Here is a 19672-nt window from a genome sequence, read left to right as displayed (position 1 = left end):
TATACTCTTAAATTGCAAGGTATACTAATTTTTCATAATTTCAAACTATCCCATAATACATACATGTACGTCAAGATTTTTCTGAACTTTCCCTTATAATATAGTGCTTTTTACTGTTGATTATTTTTGGAATATTTGTTTGGCAGATTGTGCACTCTTGTTTTAAGCTCTGGAATAATGCAGTGGAGATGTAGCTGAAAGTTGAATAATCCATCATGACAAACAATACTGTATTAATGCATAACATTTATTGTTAGACGTATCAAAAAGTGCCATACAAAAATATAAGTTGTATAAAATTTGTTAATGAAAATAAGTAAAAATGTGCAGAACAAAAGTGTCAATTATAAATAATTTCAGTTTTGAAACACTTCAAAATATAGCAAGATATAAAGTAAAACAATTAATACCAAACTGTTTATCACATACACACGTGAAAACAGTGCCAAATAATTAACTCCAAAACCCTGTATGTTTTAAAAAACCTATGGTGAATCCCATTACTTAATAAGAATTATTAAAGAAAAATAATAAAATATATATTAAGTTCTTATTAGGGTAAATAAAAATGTTTATAGATTCTTACAAACTCTTAAGATCTTTACAAACTTTTATATGCATGGTGAGTCTGACAAAACTTTACTAGGTGATAACATCTTTTCCCATTCTTGTGTTAATTCTTTAAATGTGATAGTTTAAAATTTTAACTTCTCACTACTTGTGTTTCAATCATACATTCTATGACGATTGCTCCTATAGATGCGTTCTATCAGGCGGTAAAGTTTTGCAGTCTTATTCAGACACACCCTGTGTGTATGTATATATATATTTAGTATTAGTTTTATACACATATATAGTAACAGTTTTAAATATATATAGAAATAGTTTTATAAATGAATAGTAACAGTTTTAAAAATTGGAGAATTACAAAGTTTAATACAGGATAACTATGCAAAGAAAAAATAATACAAAGCCATCTTGTAACAGTCAAAACATAATGTAATTAGTGTATAACAAAATAACATAAAACAGTCATGTATTCTAATTATTTATTCAAAAATTCAGTGAGCTAAGTGGTTAAGCTTTGAAAATATTCTTTCTCCTACTATGAAGTTTATCCTAACCTAAGTTTTGTATATTTCAAATTAATTAACATACGTAAATAAAAAGTCTAAATAATTACTAATTTATTTTCAGTTTTTAAAGTATTAAAAAAATAATAAAATAAATAAAAAGCTATTTAGCTTTGTCACTACATTGTATCAGTATTTACATAAGAAAATAAAATGAAACAGTCTACATTATTAATTTAAAATTTCAGTGGCTGGATAAAATGTGAAAATATTCTTTGTCCCACAATAAAGATTATCTTAAATTAAGTTTGATACATTTTAAATGAAACAATATGCGTAAATTCTAAAATAAGAAAATCATTGAAAAAGAAACATGTAAAATCTATTGATCGAAAAACAAGTAATTTTAAGTAGATTTCAGTTGAACACAGAAACTAATAACATCTATTAACATAATTTTTTTGCTGTTTCTTTTAATTCAATAAAAAGAAATTAGTTTCCTTTTTATATTTTAAGTTACACTATTGTAGTTTTTTCATTAGCATAGCAACATTAAAGGTTGGAGGTATTGTTCACATCAATTATTTACAATGGCACCACCAACTTTACTTCCTTACGAAGATTTTTAGTTTGCGGTCATGTATTTTATATTCAAGTAATTTGGAACAAAAATAACACTTTGATATTAATTAGGTAGTATTTTGTATAGTACTTGCTTTCTAGCAATTCAGTTATAAAAAATAATGAAAAGGTATTTCTTAAATTACAAGATATTGCATTTTATTTCTTAAGTAAGAAGTTTTAAATAATCTTAATAGGAAATAGCTAAAAAAATAAGACTAAATATTTTCATCAGTAATATAATTTTTTGGTCATTTTTAATAGGAAACATTTAAAAAGCTCTTATATATTCAGCTCTTATATCAAGAAGCTCTAATTTTCACAGTAAATAAAATCAAAATGGGTACTCAGTAGATTGCATCAGAGTAGCTGCCAATATAAAAGGAAACAATTCAGTAAATTTACGAAATAATGTAAATTTTATGTTAACTATTGTGCATGTAATACTTTAACTATTTTAGATAAGGCGAATTTTGGGAATTTTTTATAAAACAGCACAAAAACTTTTTTATACTACATAATTACAAAAATCTTAAATCCCCGTGCATAAGTCAACTTAAACACCAATAACAAAGTAGGACATTCATTGGTAGGGAAATATTGATTCACAATAAAGAATTTCTCTGTATAAAATTATGCCTTTCAAAAATTATTTTTAATATATTACATACAATTAGTTTTGCATTTTCTGTCATCATATTTTCTTTATACATAATTTTTTTAGTAACAATATTTAAAATAGCGTTTAAAAAAATTAGATTACAAAAAGTTTATTTATTCAAGAATATTTCAAAAAATATAATACAGTAGAGAACCGACTATCCGGAATGATCGGGACCATCGCGATTCCGGATAACTGATTTTTCCGGTTTTCTGAATTGCTACAAAATGTAGTTTTTTTAATGTTTATAAACCGAAACTAAAAAATTATTTTGAAATAGTTTTAGAAATAATAAAAAATGATAAATGATAATACACTTAAATTTAAATAAGGAAAGAAATTATGAAATAAAAATTATATACAGGCTTATATAATGTTATGTTAATTGTTATTAATGTTATTATTAACATTAACATATATAGGCTATTTGTGCTTATGTGAGATCCGTCCTCTAAATCAGTTCTTTCGTCAACTGGATACGCCGTACGCTCTAAATAACAAAATGGGCTCAAAATCTTGCAGGAAAAAAAAATTTTTTTTAATGGAAGAAAATTAATTTCCGGTTCCGAATTTCATTCCGGTTATTTGGTTTTCTGATTTCCGGATAAGAGGTTCTGCACTGTACAATTAAAACACATTATAAACCTATAAATTTAAAGATTCCAGAGCATCATCTGTACTAGATTCAATATAATTATCTTAAATAATGATAGATATTGTGGAATTTATTTTAAATGGTTATAACAAAAACTTTAAAATAAAAGTGCAGAATTTTGAAAAACAAAAAGAACTGGAAATTTAAGAATATTTAAAAAAGAAAAGTTCAAACTCATCATTGCAAATGAAGCTAACTCCATCATTAGTAGTAATTTATATTTAAATATACAAACAAGCAATAAACAAGGTAATAAAAAAATGTTTCTTTCCTTGACAAGTATTTTTTAACAAATTTCACAGTTAATGGAATTCTCCAAAATACATAAATCCTGGAAAATTCTTTATGAAATCAGATCAGCAGAAATAGTTTAATTCTTGTAGAGTAGGCAGCTACACATCAGCATCTTCCCCACTTCATTAATTATATACTACAATGTGCATAATTACATAAATAGTAATTTAGGAAGAAAAAAAGTAAACATAATTTTTGTGTGCCTTACATAATGCACTTGATTAAAACTAAAATAATCTCTCTCAAAAAAATTCAAGATGCTACCCAAATGTGAGATTTAACACAATATTCATAATTCTAAGTGTAAATGAAACAAAATACTAGAAACTGGAATGCTCACAAATTCGAAAAGAATATAATATACAAAAACCCAAAAACAGTAGATTTGATTGTGTTCAAAGGCAAATACATAAAATAGTATGCATATTAATTTTTATAAAGTTAAATTTACAATGGCACCTTAACATAGTATTCCATGGATTTCTCTTTAGCCTCTTCTGGTGTAAATATTGGCTGGTAATCCAGGCGTAGAGTGGCTTTACTGCGATTGTAGAAAAAAGTAGAGCACATATAATTCAATTGTGAGACTGGAGGTATGTTAGGATTAAATTTCACAAAAACATTAATAACGCTGATCAACAAAATAAGTAGGGAAAGAAGTAGCCAAGCCAACCAATAGGGGAAAATAAAGGTGCTTACGGTGAACCCTCGAGCGTTTAAATATTCAGCTGCATGTTCATGTATATCAATTATAGGTGTGTCATCAGTTATGTAGAATGCTTCACCAGAGATTGTTTCATCAACAACTAATCGGTTCTTGGCATTAATGTGCGCCCATGCTGCATTGCCAACATAACAGATTTGTAATCTCTCATCCAACGATCTGATTCGCTGATAGTAACCATGGTAATTTTTCGTCATTTTCAACATTCTATAAAAAAAGTGCTTGTCTTCTTCACCATAGAAAGGTGTAGGACGTATGGCTGCAGTACGTAATTTGTCCTTACCTATGTAAAAAAATAAATAAATAAATAAAGTAAGATATAGTTGTAATTCTTAAGTCAGATTAGTCCAATCAAATTATGTTGTTTCGAAAATCCAAATTTCTCAATTCTTAAAATTAATTTTAAAATCTGCATTTGAATTTGGTGAAAACAGATGTTCCGAACACCCACAAAAATCACGAATATCATTATAAATAAAGATAAAAATATTTTTCACCATGAATATCAGAACAACTACAACCTTGAATGTAGGTATTCAAAAACCATTTTTATAGCAGAAATAATTCTGAATACTGTTTATAGAACCATATTCATTATAATGTTGACATGTTAACAATAAATCTATTTTTATGTACTTATTTTTGTATATTATGAAGTATTGCAACTTGTGACATAAAATAAATTATAGACAAACATGGTCGTTCTTTTTAAACTTTAAAAATCCTTCATTTTCTCCCCGATAGTATTCAGTAGTAAGATATGATATTACCCCCATCCAGTTATGATTTTTGCTGTATTTGCAAAAGTTTCTGAAAAGTGCATATTTTTCTTTTTCGGAGAATTTTTTTTTAACTGCAATGGTGCCAAGCAGGCAATCAGATGAAACTGCATCAGATTCGGATAATTTAGATGAAAATTGAAAAACTTATGCACTTGCGGTGATATACAAGTGATTACTAAAAAGTGATTAAAGTAAATAAAATGAATAAGGTCAAGAAAATAATATTTTTAAAAATAAAGCATTTTTTATTTCACTGAAATGTCAGAATATAAAAAAATATATTAGAAGTATCTTTAAATTTTCTATTTTCTTTTTAAAGGGAAATATGATTAGTCAGTTAAAAACATATGTGAAGCATAATATTTTATGAAAATATGTATTTGTTTAAACCTACATGAACACATCAGTTTTAAGAATTAAAATCAGCAATAGCAAGATAGTTAAAACACTATTTTCCTTTACAACAGTTAACACTAAAAAAAATAGATTAGTTAATTTCTTCACAATTTTCAATAGTGCACACAACTGAGTTATTATAGAAGTAGAAAATTTTAACTACTAGAAGGTTTAGCCCACAGTTCCCCAAACCCCAGAAAAACTTTTTGTGCTATGCCTTTAACAAAATAAAGTTATGACTTTTTTCTTTCAATTATATAGTAAAAGATAAATTTGTATAAAAGTTAAAAAAAAGGGAGAAAATAATCACAGTTTGACATTCTAGGATCATCTTATAATTTTTAATATTTGTTGTTAAATAAAAGACTTATTCAAGGGTCCTCAGTATAACATAACCTACAGAAACATCACTTGACAAACACATTATCATGTCAAATGATTAATACTAAATGTCATATAAATAAGTGAATAATAAAAAATAATGATAAAGAAATGTAGTAACACAAATCATGTGAAAGAGTATGTTGAAATGAAATAAAATAAATATGAGGAAAAAGGGTAAATAATAAGTAACAAAAATAATGATTATGTGGAAGTCGAATATAAACAAAGCATGCAACATAACATTCAGTTTAAAGTATTAAATTATTCACTTTACACAATTTAAATAAAATGTGAGAATTTAAATAAAAATTAAACAAATTTTAAAGATATGCATGTCAGAAAAAACAATACTTCATCACGGGACACACTGCCATGCCAACATGCTAGAGCCTTTCTGTAGCCAGTGGTTATACTAAAAACAGATTGTGCCCCCGAGGCCCCATATTGGAAAACTCTCTTTCAAAAAATTTGAAAACGAACCAAACTACCAAATAAAAAAAAAACGTTTTAATTAAGTATACTGCCATTTATATTCACTAGGAACAAAAAATCATAATCTTGCCGCATAAGTCTACTTATGCTCCTAAAATGAAAAATATCATTCAAAATTCATAAAAAAATGACTAAAAAAGGGAGAAAGAATCTAAATATAGAAAATTACCAAGAAAAAAAAATTACAATAATAAATTATAATACCATAAAGGGAAAAAATAATAAAAATATATTTTCAACTCCCTAGTCTTGGTAATTGCACACTTGCTAACTTTTGAAAAAAAAATGTGATTACAAAATATACATGCACATACATGCATATGAAGGTTTTCTTTGAACTATTCATAATTTAAATCAAAATGTAAACTTAAATTATAGAAGGAAAGATATGCAACTGCTAAAATGTTATTAAAAAATAAAACAATTCTTTTAAAAAATCTTTCACAACAATTAAAAAAATTAATTCCATAAAGCACTTGTTTCTGGCATCTGAAAATCAAATTTTTTAAAAAATCTTTAAATACCAAGATAAGTCATTTTTTTTGTCAGCCTTTTGTTAGTGTTGTTATGAAGCCTTTTTTTATATATAATTTTTTTTAAATCATCCAGATTGAAATTTGAGCGTAATTTAAAAGTCAGCTTTATTTTTATTTGCCAAACATGAATGTTGAGTTTTCTCACACAGTAATATTAGAAAACTAGAACTTAAAACAATGTTTCAAAGAGAGAGAAATTTTTTTTTCTTCGGAATATCCTTATTAAAATGAAACAATGACTAATTTTATACATAAATTTATCAATAGGGTTGGCAGGTTTTTGACATGTGACAGTTTTTGACAGTTTAAACCATGGTTTAAACCGTCACGTCAAAAACCTCACTGTCAAAAATGTCAAAAACCTATATTTATATGTGAAATTTAATTAATACATAAAATTTATATATTTTTTATAAGGGACAGTGTTTCAAAATATGTTCTAGAAAAAATAAATTTAAAATTTTGAAGAAACACTTATATTTTGAATAGTAACCAAAATCTTGTACTTAAAACTCACATCTTTTGTAATATTATGTATTCATTTTCATGTGTTATTGAAAATCTGCAGAGATATTATTAAGAAATTTATTTATAACCAAATTTAGCGTATAGTATAGATTATACTAAAAATTAGACATTTTTAAAGATAAACATTAGCAGTTTTGTATATTAGACATCTTCTTTTAAAGAAAAATCTTTTTAATGTTCTTTTAAATCTTCTTAATAATCTTTTTAACATAAGACAATACAAATTTAAGTGCTTTCTGTTAAATACACAGAGTAGTTAGTGTCGATTTACAGTATATTCAGCCTATTCATTTACTATATATTATTTTATATAATTTTATAAATTTAGTTTATACAAATACTTGTGAATTTCATTTTGCTGAATACGATATAGTTTTGTTGAATATCTAAATATTCAGCTGTTGAATAATTACTTCTTGCTTTCAAGATATGCATTATTTGTATTCTTAATACAAGTGGAGAAAAAGAAATTAAGAGATAAAAATTGTTTTAAAATGACAAATGTAATAATTATAAATAAATATAATAAACAATATGAATTATATTTATCATTATTCATAAATATAACTACTTTTAAATTCAAATTAACATACTGGATAATAAAGATATTTGATATAACATTAAAAAAAAAATTTATACACTTGTATCAAGTTTGTATTTATACAACATAACTTGTAAGTTTCTTACAAATATTAGTTATATGTTCCTTATATGTCAAAAATGCATAGTAATAAACTTTTAATTTTCTTAAGTATCCAAAAAAAAAAAAATTATTTTTTTTAAATATAAATATAAAAACAATTTTTGTGCAAAATTTTTCTGCACATGCATTTGAATATAAATTTCTGAGATTTAAAATCTGTTATTTTACCTTAATTTTAATTAAAAAATATTTTAAAACCTGCTGATTACCTATAGTATAATTAAATTTCAATCTAATGCTTGGCAACTGTTGGTAGTTTTGAAGTTTATATATTTTCTTGGCAAACTTCAGTTTTTGACATTTTTGACAGTTTAAACCAGTATTATACCCATGTCATGTCAAAAACCACTTTTTGACGTCAAAAACCCAACCCTGTTTATCAACAAAGGGAATGATATCAACATATGAGCTCACAGACAGCAGCTGAAAAACAGAAATGTAAAATTTGGAAACAAATATATTCATATATCGTATCATGAAATTTTAGTGTAATTTCCCTAAAAATTTGAAGATTGTAATTAATTATATATACCAGAAAGGGATAATGAAGTGGAATTGGCATAACTCATTTAGAGAAGTAAGAATTGATATTTACCATTTGATAATGTCTTTCCACTAGCTTCAACCACAAGTTTTTCACTTAGGCATTTAGTTTCCCCATATTTTCCTATCATCCAAGTATTAGGAATGGGAGTTGTACTCTCGGTTCCATAAAATATGTGCTCACTACCACAAACCATGTCTGTCGTGCTGGCAAACACCAGGCGTGGTACATTTGCTTTAATGCAGGCATCAATGACCTTTGCTGTACCTGTGAAAAAGAATAAATTACTGGAATATTTAACAAGTATGAATTTTAACTTTACAGGTATAAAAGAGAGCCTTTTGAAAAAAAAAGGCATTTAAAGATGTATTTGAATAATTACAATGAATAAAGGGAAAATTTTTTAAAAAAAATAAATGATATCTTTTAGATAGTTGAATAGAAAAATATTTTAACAATGGTCTAAGGTAAATACTATACCAGGGATGGCGAACCAGTGGCACGCGTGCCATTTATGGCATGTGACACACTATTCTGGGCACGCCACTAATCACAACGTTCACTATGAAGCATATTAACAATTAAATTAAAATTCACAAAAAACAAGCAAAAAAATAAACAATTATTAACAAAACATTAATATTTAATGCCAAAAAAACAAACAATAACCATAAAAAACAAGCTAACAATAAATATCCAGAAAAAAAAGACGACCTCATTAAAATTTTTTTGAAAAAATGACACGTTGTTGCACAAAGGTTCGCCACCCCTGTACTATACATAATGTTGTTGAAGGAAACCATACTAACAAATTAAAACTTATACTTATTTTAAAATTTATAAATATTTCAATACTTTCAAAAATAGCTAAAAAAAATTACATTTTGGATTATGATATATTTTATTTATTTATTAAATATTGCTTTGATAATGACCAAACTTCCCAGCAAGCTTTAATTACGGGGATAAATTCAAAAACATACTTCATATTAAGTATAGATTACATAAAATTATAGGGAAAATAAGCTTAAAAATGTTCTAACTTCCCCCTCCCCCCAAAAAAGGGCACTTATTGAAAATGTTATTAATTAACCATTAAATAGTCAGAGGAAGGCAAAGGAGGAGAGGGAAAATAACATGAAGATCCCCATTCATAGGGGACACCCAAGTGACAACTCAGGAAATCAACTTATTAACAAAATATTTTATTAAGAATAAAATATGGGATAAATTTAACAGGGCAGTTTTAGATCATACAAATTTAAATATTCTTCACATTTAAGAAAAAAATGAAAAATATTTCTTGGCAAAAACATATTTTTTTACCAGAAAATAATTTTTACCTTAAATTATTTAAAAAGCCGATTTAAAATAAAAATTTTGATTTTTATGGATACATATCTTTCCCACATTTATTTATTCAATTACAACCTCTAATTTAAATTGAAATCCTTAATTGAAACATTACAACCTCTGCATGCCACAGCTGATAGTATACATTTAGTAGTATACAGTTAGTTCCAAAACAATCTTTTTTGAAGATGTTTCTATAGTAGCGTAAAACGTCTTCTTTATTTGCATTTTTTCTTACATTTTTTTTAAACTCCATATAAAAAATAGAATATTTAAGGATGACTTGGCATAATTTAAATGATTAATAAGAAAAATGTTTTAACGCTAAAAATTAGCGGCTTAAAAGAGTAATTCATAATTCTGTCGTGTGACTCTAATTAATTATCACGATAAAATAAAAGTAAAGCTAACAAGAAAATGAGGAAAAGGCTAAATATATTGAACTGAACTCTAACCATTAACAGCAGAATATATCTTAATATAGGTACAGAATTTGTGCTTGATTCAAAGTATATATTCTATCATTTTTTGAGATATTATTCTAAGGGCTAATTGTTCAATCCTTTCAGTGTTTGGTATAGAATTTTTTGTATCAGGTAGCTTTTTTGCATAACAAGTAGGTTTCTTTTTAAATTATTCAATAATTAGGATAAAATATATCTTGCAATATTTTCCAAAAGCTTCATATAAGAGTTTTAAGTAAAATACATAAGTAAGAAATTAAGATTAAATTTAGTAAAAGAATAAGTACAATTTTAAAAAAATTAATGTACAAATTTATATCAATACAATTATGGCTTTTACTCTATAAATTTTAATTTGATAACAGACTTAGATTTCAATAGAATAAGTAATATGAAACAAAAATCAGCTAAGAATTTTATCAAAAGATGTATTTAAAATTTTTCTTTGTTAAGTACAGGTACAAACCAATATTTATACAATTATGTCTTCCACTCTACAATATTTTAAAATGATAACAGACTTAGGGATTTCAACAGAGTGAGGAATATATTAATAAAATGAGCTATAAACTTTATTATAAAACAATGTTACATTGTTTTATAACTTTTACTCATTCAAATTTAAATGAAGAAATTAATTCAAATAAAAAATTTTAGAAAAAAACAGCTATTTCCAAACTGATATATAAACTGCCCAGTTTTTAGATTTAAAAAATTTATTTTGAAACAAAAGAAAGTTGATTACAAGATAAGAACACTTATCATGAATAATAATATAAATATATTACCCTCTACATTTGTGGACATCATTTCTTTAACGTCAGGATTGAGATCAAGATCAATAACGCAGGCAGCGTGTATGACACAGTCTGCTCCCTCAAAAGCTTGGACAAGTGATTGCATGTCTCTAACATCAGCTATGTAGTGCTTCATGGGTTTTGTTTCTGAATGGCCTAATTTAAATAAAATAAAAAACATTTTTAAAATTCCATTTCCTAAAACAACATTCGTTTTCTTTTTTTAAATGAAAGCAATTGAAAAAAAAAAAGACTATTATAGGATGTATTTATGAAGCAAAAAGATTTTCAAAAGTACCCAAGATTTATAATATTTGATGTAAAAAAGCTTATGAAATGCCTATTGGAAAACACTTGTTAAATTATTTACTGTTCAAATTTTTCAACAAAAAAAAAATTAACTTGTAAACAAATTATGTAAAAAAAACCCAAAAAGACAGAGCTTTCTAAGCTTGAATAATTAAAGCTGTATATGTATTGCATTAAATCTTGATGAACAGCAGTTTAGAATTTATACAAAAATGATAAATTTATACATTGATTAATGTAAACTGTTTAGTTAACAACTCAATTAGATAAGTAACTCAATCAGATAAGGTATTTAATAGCATAAAATATTTCACATCTGAAGTGAAACCTGATTTTTATAGCCATGAAAATTGGCTTTTTAATTTATACGAAATAATAAAAAATCAAAAGTTTTCATCATTCATTTTTTCAAATATAATCATGATACATTTATTTAAGAGCATTTTTATTTCCGAAACAAGATTTACATGTTTGTTAGTGAAATATCAACTATTTTTAGAGCTATATCCAATTTACCCCACTCTGGGATAAATAGGATACATCAAAAAATGCTCTTTTAAATGCATTACGGCAAGAAAACATACAGATAAGTTATACTTCATATTTATTCTATATGAATTCAATGTATATAAAATGTGTCAAAATTTTCGGTAAAATTAATTCAATGGTTTGGTTTTAGAGCCTTTTTTTTTTATAAAAAAAAAGCTTGATTTTATACCTACTTTATCCCACCAGATAAGTAAATAATTTAAACAACTTTCAATATACTCAAATATTAAATTTTTGTGATTCTAATAGAAAGAGATTTAGTGGTTAAAAAATGATTGTATTAAGCTATTAATTAGTTGACATTTATCATAATAAATTTTAAGTTTTATATTACGAAAAAAAATAACACATAGTATACAAAAAATATAAATTGTTAAAAATAATTTATTTACCAGCTGCAATTGATTTTTTTCCTCCAAAAAAATGAATGAATACACATAAATAGATGAACCAGCAGCTATTTTAAATTTCTAATCAACATAGAATTAATTGCAGATAGTTAATAAAAAAATTTCCAACTAATGCATTTTAATTATGAAACACATTTTTTAAAAAGTAATATTTTTATTATTATACGGATTAATTAAATAAACACTCAAGACTTTCATTTAAGAATAAATCTTTGTAAAATAAATAGTATATTTTAGTTTTATGTCGATGAAACTAAATCGATACCTAATTAAAAATATCCAATTCAAAATTACAAATATACAAAGCAATAAATTATTTATCTATAAACAGAGTTCAACCTTTATATATGAAAATATATAAATATTTTTTAGGTGATTTCTTTGACAAAAACTAAATAATTTTAATGAAAGAAATGCATCCAACCTAGATAATTTAACAGCAGTGTGAAGCTTTACTAAATAAAAGAACAAGATAGTGTCATTAGATTCTTTTAATATAAAGTTAATGTAATAACATTATTTAATTAAAAGTTTTTAATGATTTAATAATCAAAAAAGTCATTAAATACAAAATATTATAAGAATATTTATTTCCAAAATTAAAAAAAAATTATATATATATATATATATATAAGTTTCAAAATTTACCTAAATTATTTGAATATGGTTTTTTATCAAATAATATTATTTCCCCACAATTATCATCCTTTTCTTGCAACAATTTTACAATATGCTGTCCCAAGCAACCGCTTGATCCTGTGATAACTATTTTTTCAGTCATTCTGGCCTAAAATATGTAAAAAAATTAAATAACAGAAAAATAATATTACAATTATTATATTATAATAATAAACATTAAATTAATGTCCAACCAGGAAAAATAATAGAAATAGATTTAAAAAAACAAAACATGTACCATGAAAAAGGAGACTTTCAATGTCGCAAATTAGAATTTAACTTCTCAACAGCATAATTTATTTTATCCAACCTTGGCAGCATGCCATGAGAATTATCATATTAAATAGATTCATGTGTGTTCAGTTGGAATAGGAAAGCTTATGACAAAGAGTTTTGATAAAAAAGATGACTGGGAGATTAATAAAACTGATATAGAGTCTAAGTACTCTGAGATAAAAGAAAATTCTAAAATAAATACATTTACAGCTTGAAAAATTTGATGCAATGTAGCTGAATCATAAAAAATATGAAACTCTTAGAGCTATATTAGCTTTACTGAAAAATGAAATTTAGTTAAAAACCAGTAAAATAAAAATCAGAATAAAAATTGAATTCAAAATACTTTTTTTAAATCAGTTGGTAAATATCACAGATAAAAATATTCTTTTTTTAAACTTATCAGTAGGGTGCTGACAACTGAAAATATTAGATATGGTTAGAAACATCCACAAAGCTAAAATAAATAAATTTACAGCTTGAAAAATTGATTTAAATATAGCTGAATCACAAATAATATGACCTAGTTTAAGAGTATCAAAATGATTAAAAAAATTTTTTTTTTCTTAATTTCATTTTTTTATCAGAGGATAACTAAATTCAGAGATAAAAATAGTTTTTGAGACATTGCAGGGGGTGTTAACAATTTAAAATAATATTAGATATGATTTAAATCATCCAATGAAATCACTTAATTTAAAGGGAAATAATAATAAATACTATAATATATATATTTTTTTTAAATAAAAAAAAAATAAAAAAAATCATAAATAACAGAAACATAACACCTATCAAGATAATATGATAATTTGCTATCACATTCATATTTGCTTGAAATTTTGCTATGTACTGAGGATATCAGGGGTGATTGTGAGCCCAAGTCAAAATTCCGAAAAATTTCTTAAGTTAAAAAAAACAAAAAAAAAAAAAAAAAACCCATCTAAATTGAAAAAAATTTAAACAATGTTTTTTTTCTTCTTTTTCTCAATATTTCTTAGTTTACTTAAAATATATTTAAAATTTTACACATACCTATACCATTTACACATGCCTATGATGACCTGGAGAAGTAATTAAAATTTACAAAAATGTCTTTCTTGAGTTTATGATTATAACAACTATTTACTAATAAAAAATTAATATTAATCATGAAAGTATCTTTCTGGCTCTCCCTTATAAAAAAATAAAATAAACTGTGTTTTTAAGTTCCACCCTTGAAAATTTGATTTCCAGAAACTTCTGTGATCAAAATTTTTTTTGAAACGTGTGAACCTTCGATCTCCGGAAACTTCCGGATCACTGTTAGCTAAAAATCCGGATTTTTTCCGAAGCACAATCAGCCCTGGGATATTAATCATACTAAAATGGCCTGCATTTTAACCTGACTTGATTCGGATAGAGCATGCTTGGCTGACAAGTTGCAGCCAGACAACCCTCTTCTACATGTGTGTTGAAACTTCGGAAGCAATGTAGCTAAGTAGAGTAATCTTCCTCAAAACCAGCTTCATAATTTGATAGTCAGCATACCTAGGCATCGTACAGATTGTATTTCTTTGTATAGAAGACATACAATGTATTGACCATCCTAGTAACCATGTTATATTTAATGGTTTCAAAGGAGATATTTACACATTTGCTCCAGGGAGAAAAAAAAAATCATACTTTTCATGAATGTTATCATACGTACATCATCCGTTATGTTCTTTAACTCTTGTTTAATAAATGGACTATGAATAAGTCATGTTTGTTTTGTTTTTACAACCTTTATTTGGTGCAACTTAATTTATGTACACGAGTGTATTACAGCCAATATGTTGTGAATCCCATATCATAATAATTCATTGGTGCTTTTAAATGAATAATAGTTAAGAAAATAATAAAAATTGGAAGAATTCTGCTTTACAATACAGAGATGTTATTATATGTTGGTTATTTTCATTTCAGAAAATGGATTTGTAGTAACACGTAGACTCCAAAAATTAATTTTAATACATTGCTTTTCACTGGAAAAACAATCCTAAATTATCCAAATTCCATAAAAAATAAAGAAAAAAATAAAAAAAAATTATTGATGAAAGGGGGAAATTTTAGTGTTAAATACAAAACTATAATTGATATTAAATTCAAACTTGTAAGAGTATGCAAAAAAAGGACTTTCCTTTTTCTTATATATATTACTTTCATTAATAAACAAATATTATAATTCTCCAGTTAGAAACAAAATTAGATTTTAAACAATCTTAGGAGAGGAAGGATAAAAAGACCAATGACCAACACAATTTTATATATTTGCAAATTTCGAATATTTCAAAAATTGACTTCAACTATATCATTTTAAATATCAGACTTAGCATACTTGATTAATACATTATAAGTAATTAACAATGTAGGTTAAACAAAACTTTATGAATATATTATTTACCTTGTATATGTTTAGATTGTAGGTACAATATTTCTTCCAACTACCAGAAATACTGTCTATTACAAGAATAAAAAATAAATAAATATTAATTGAGAAAATTGCTCCAATTTTACTAAAAATAGGTTTTTAAGATACCAGTCAAAAACAGAATTAGTTAATGTACACATCTACCACACTTGCAGAATAATAATTATAGTCAGTTAATTTGTTGAACAATATACAAAGACAATGCGAGATTAGTGTACTCTCTATTTTTAATTAGAGTCTTCATCATAGAGTGCAAAATATAACATTTTTCTTTAATAGAGTATAAAATAAAACACAATATTCTTTAATAAAGAATAAAACTTTATTATTAAGAATTTTATATTTTCCAGATTAATTCTTATGATTTTTTAGAACTTGCTCCAATAACTTATACCTACCTTTTGCGAAGTAACTTTAATTTATTTTAAGAATTGAAACTTTACAGTTGAGTTCTGATAATCAGCCTCCTATGAGAGTTTGATAAAATTCTTTTATTTCTTTATTGCTACCAAACTTGTTCAATAAAGAACCTCTCTAGATCTGGGTATGTTCGCTAACCAATAATTTTAAACAATACTGGTAAATGTTTTGAAAGGAAAAAAGATAAGAGTATTTTACAGATCACCTATAGACCATGTAACCAGGGTTGGCAAGTTTTTGACACATGACGGTTTTTACCGTCATGTCAAAAAAACCCTCTGTCAAAAACCCATAGTTTTGGTAAAACTGTATTTTTGAGTTTAACTGCTTATAATTTAAAATTAATTCATTTTTGGGCAATAAAATTAGAAAAAAAGTTGTTAAAAGATATTTAAGAACAGATTCTTGCATTTTCCCAACATGATTATATCAAAACATACTATTTGAAGTAAAATATTAGGATACTAAACAAAATTTTCAACATTTCTAAACATCATTTTGTTTGGCATATTACATTACTGAAGAATGTCAAGTCATTCTTGACTTAGAGTTTGTTAGTAGTTGCAAGTTTTGAAAGTTTTGTTTAGCTTATTTCTAATATTTAAGAAATGCCAAATTTTAAATTCTTCTTTTTAGTTTTTGAATTTATTAATAGTTCCAAGCTTTTTTGTTTGTTTGTTTATTTCTAACAATTAAGAAGTGCAAAATTTTGAATCCTTTGCAAATCAAGCTATAATGATAAAAGTATGAATGTACTTCTTAACTATATATGAATGTATGAATGTGGAACTATATTAATGTATATCCTTCTATTAGAATACATGTATATCGTTGCAAAATCAACAGCAATCATTTACAACATTCATTTAAAAAGGCAATTATGTGAAAATAATATAAATATTGTCCGCTACATGCCATAAATTAAAGAAAACAGTAGGTTTTTGACGGTTTTTACCGGTAAAAACACGGTTTTTACCACTGTCATGTCAAAAACCAGTTTTTGACGGCAAAAACCCAACCCTGCACGTAACCATAAAATCTATTAAAGTAGGTTAAACAAATTAAAATATTTTACAGTAATAACAGCTCATCATTCAAAGAAGCTGTTAGTTTCTTTTAAATATATAAGTGTCGTGATGAAGAGATGCTAATATGACACTTCAAAACAAAGAAATTGTAACATGAAGTTAATAAAGAAAGACATAAAATAACATTTCTTTTACTTAATTTCATGTTATGTATCACAATGTAGTGAATAAAGTTTCAATGTCATGGTTAGATATTAGTAAGTCAAAGAATAATAATTAATAACAGATTAAATTTAACTCTCGAAATAACAATAGTTAAAAAAAATAAAGGAAAGAGCAAACATAAAATTTCTGCACAAAAAAATTAAAAAGTAAAAACATTAAGTAAAAAATATTAGCATTTTTTAAAAAAAATAATAGTTCTCAGTCTAGGGAGTGACTAGTTTCTTTCTAATATATAAGAGTTAACATCAACAAACAATATTTTGACACTTCATAACAAAGAAATTGAAACATGAAGTTTTTTAAGGAAAACATAAAATATCAAATGTATTTTGCTTAATTTAATCCAATTTAGACCCCAAAAAACTTTTAAGTCATGCTCAATCATTTATAAGTAAGAGAATAAACTTTAATAACTTAAACAATATAAGCTAAACTCTAAAAATAACAATGTTTTGCCTTTTAATACAAAAAAGAATAAAAGTAGTACGGCAAGCAAAGAAAATCAGGAGTCAAAGGCATTCACATTAAGTAATTTTATTAGCAACTTTGAAACCAAACCATTATTAAATTTATAGATATATTTTGAAAAGTATGAAATATAAACAATTGATAGAACAAATTTTAAACGGTATTTAAGAAGAAAACTTAGATAAAACGAAAATTAACACTGAAAACAAACCTTAGAACTTTCAAGGAAGAGACGTCCTGCTGTTCTGCTCTTTCAAAATTTATTCAAGTACATCTTCTTATCTTTAATTAACGACTTCCCATGTTTTCGATTTCATTCAACGTCACGTCTTTTGACTTAAACCGAAACTCATTCGGAATGTCATTATCACATGACCTCAATTACACAATAATGCATTTGATGGAAATTCTATGGAAATAACTATATTATTATTTATGTTTATACATTTTATAGCATTTATTTTGGATTTTCTTTTACCTTTGGATTTTCATTAAATAAAAGGGATTAGTGAATTTAAATATCGTTTGAGACGAAAGCACATTTTCTATTTTAAATCAAAGTTGTAGTGTCTTTAATCTAGCGAATCTCTAAAAGCTGTGCACCGATCTTTCATATGTTTGAGTTTATTCCGTTTTAAGAGAACTGTTAAAACTTTTCACTTTTTACGAACGTTAAAAGGTGTCGAATTTTTAGTGTATTTCATAAGTACTTCAAATTTTAAATCACTCCATTTGTAAACAATGGTAAAGTAAACAAAAGCAAGGTTATCCTTGATATGTCAAGATCAGTATCGTTTATATAGCCCGCGGGTTAGAAAATTGAGTTACAATACAATTCTTTCTTCATAGTAGTTATCTAGTTATGGTTGATGAAATAGTTTTTCTATATAATTAGATGATCAGGTACTTGCTAGTATTGCTGGTTAACAATAAAGCAATGATCCTTTCCTATTGTGTTCACAATTTATTTCGAAATTTTAAATGGATTCTTTAATGTGCATTTGCTTTTTATTATAAAAAAGGAGAATTTCTTTTGTAAAATTAGTTTTCACTTTTTTTATAGTAAGTAAATTACATAACAATTAATAAAATTCTATATTTTTATTTTTTCGAACATTTTTGTTATAGTTATTTAACATAACTCTATTAGCAGGGGTCTGTCTAGGTTTTTTTTTAAAGTACCTATTTTGTGAAAATGTTGACATAATTTGTGAAAAATTAAAAATTATATTAAAAAGTCAACACTAAAACATGGTAAAAATATAGATTTATCGTTTCTTAAGGGAGACAAAAATAAAATTTTAAGAAAAAGTATTTTGTGAAAATACCGTTTTTCCTAAAGTTGAATTTGTGAAACTACCGTTTTACCTAAAATTGAATTTGTGAAGGTACCGCTAAACGGTAGTAAATTCGGCCTGGACAGACCCCTGATTAGTAAAAGTTTTTTTTTTTTTTTAGAAAAAAAAAGTCGTACAATTATTTAAATTTTAATAAATTGGTTGGAGTAGTTATTGCAATAAGTAAAACATTAGAATCATATCTCGTACATTACAATCATATCTCAAAAAGGTTTGTGAACAAATTTTGATAATTTTAATCTCTCATTTTAATCATAAGTTAAATCTCGTACAATGTTTTTTTTATAAATATAGTCCATATTTATTTTAACAAATGAAAAGTAATGAATATTAAAGTTTGCAATTTTGATTATAGTGTATTTTTGCTATTTAAAACATTTAAACAAGAAATAATAAATTGGAATATTCTTATTTAATTTATGAAACGGGAAAATTATCTAATATTAATCTTATTTGTTTCAGTATACAGTTTTTGTAGCAATCGATGCACTTTAC

At 25.2% G+C, this 19672-nt stretch overlaps 1 protein-coding gene across 3 annotated transcripts; it reads right to left on the bottom strand.

The window, feature by feature from the left end:
- Positions 1-226: 226 nt before the first annotated feature.
- On the bottom strand, positions 227-18240 carry LOC107437550 (3 beta-hydroxysteroid dehydrogenase/Delta 5-->4-isomerase type 3). 3 transcript variants are annotated; one of them, XM_016049605.5, is made up of 6 exons: positions 18031-18171; positions 15652-15707; positions 12924-13062; positions 10999-11163; positions 8445-8660; positions 227-4311 (listed from the first exon to the last, which is right to left on the bottom strand). In XM_016049605.5, exons 3-6 carry the CDS (start codon positions 13054-13056, stop codon positions 3752-3754), a joined length of 1074 nt encoding a protein of 357 aa, XP_015905091.1. In that variant the 5' UTR covers positions 13057-13062; positions 15652-15707; positions 18031-18171; the 3' UTR covers positions 227-3751. The 3 variants fall into 3 exon arrangements, with proteins under 3 accessions (XP_015905091.1, XP_015905092.1, XP_015905090.3); XM_016049606.5 differs by lacking the exon at positions 15652-15707 and having other exon boundaries at positions 18031-18240; XM_016049604.5 differs by lacking the exons at positions 15652-15707; positions 18031-18171 and adding an exon at positions 13192-13309.
- Between the last annotated feature and the right edge of the window lie 1432 nt (positions 18241-19672).

This window comes from Parasteatoda tepidariorum, chromosome 5 (assembly GCF_982258835.1).
Source record: "Parasteatoda tepidariorum strain Cologne lab strain chromosome 5, Ptep-v5.0, whole genome shotgun sequence".
NCBI classification, from domain to species: domain Eukaryota; kingdom Metazoa; phylum Arthropoda; class Arachnida; order Araneae; family Theridiidae; genus Parasteatoda; species Parasteatoda tepidariorum.
This window is presented reverse-complemented; position numbering and strand designations above follow the sequence as displayed.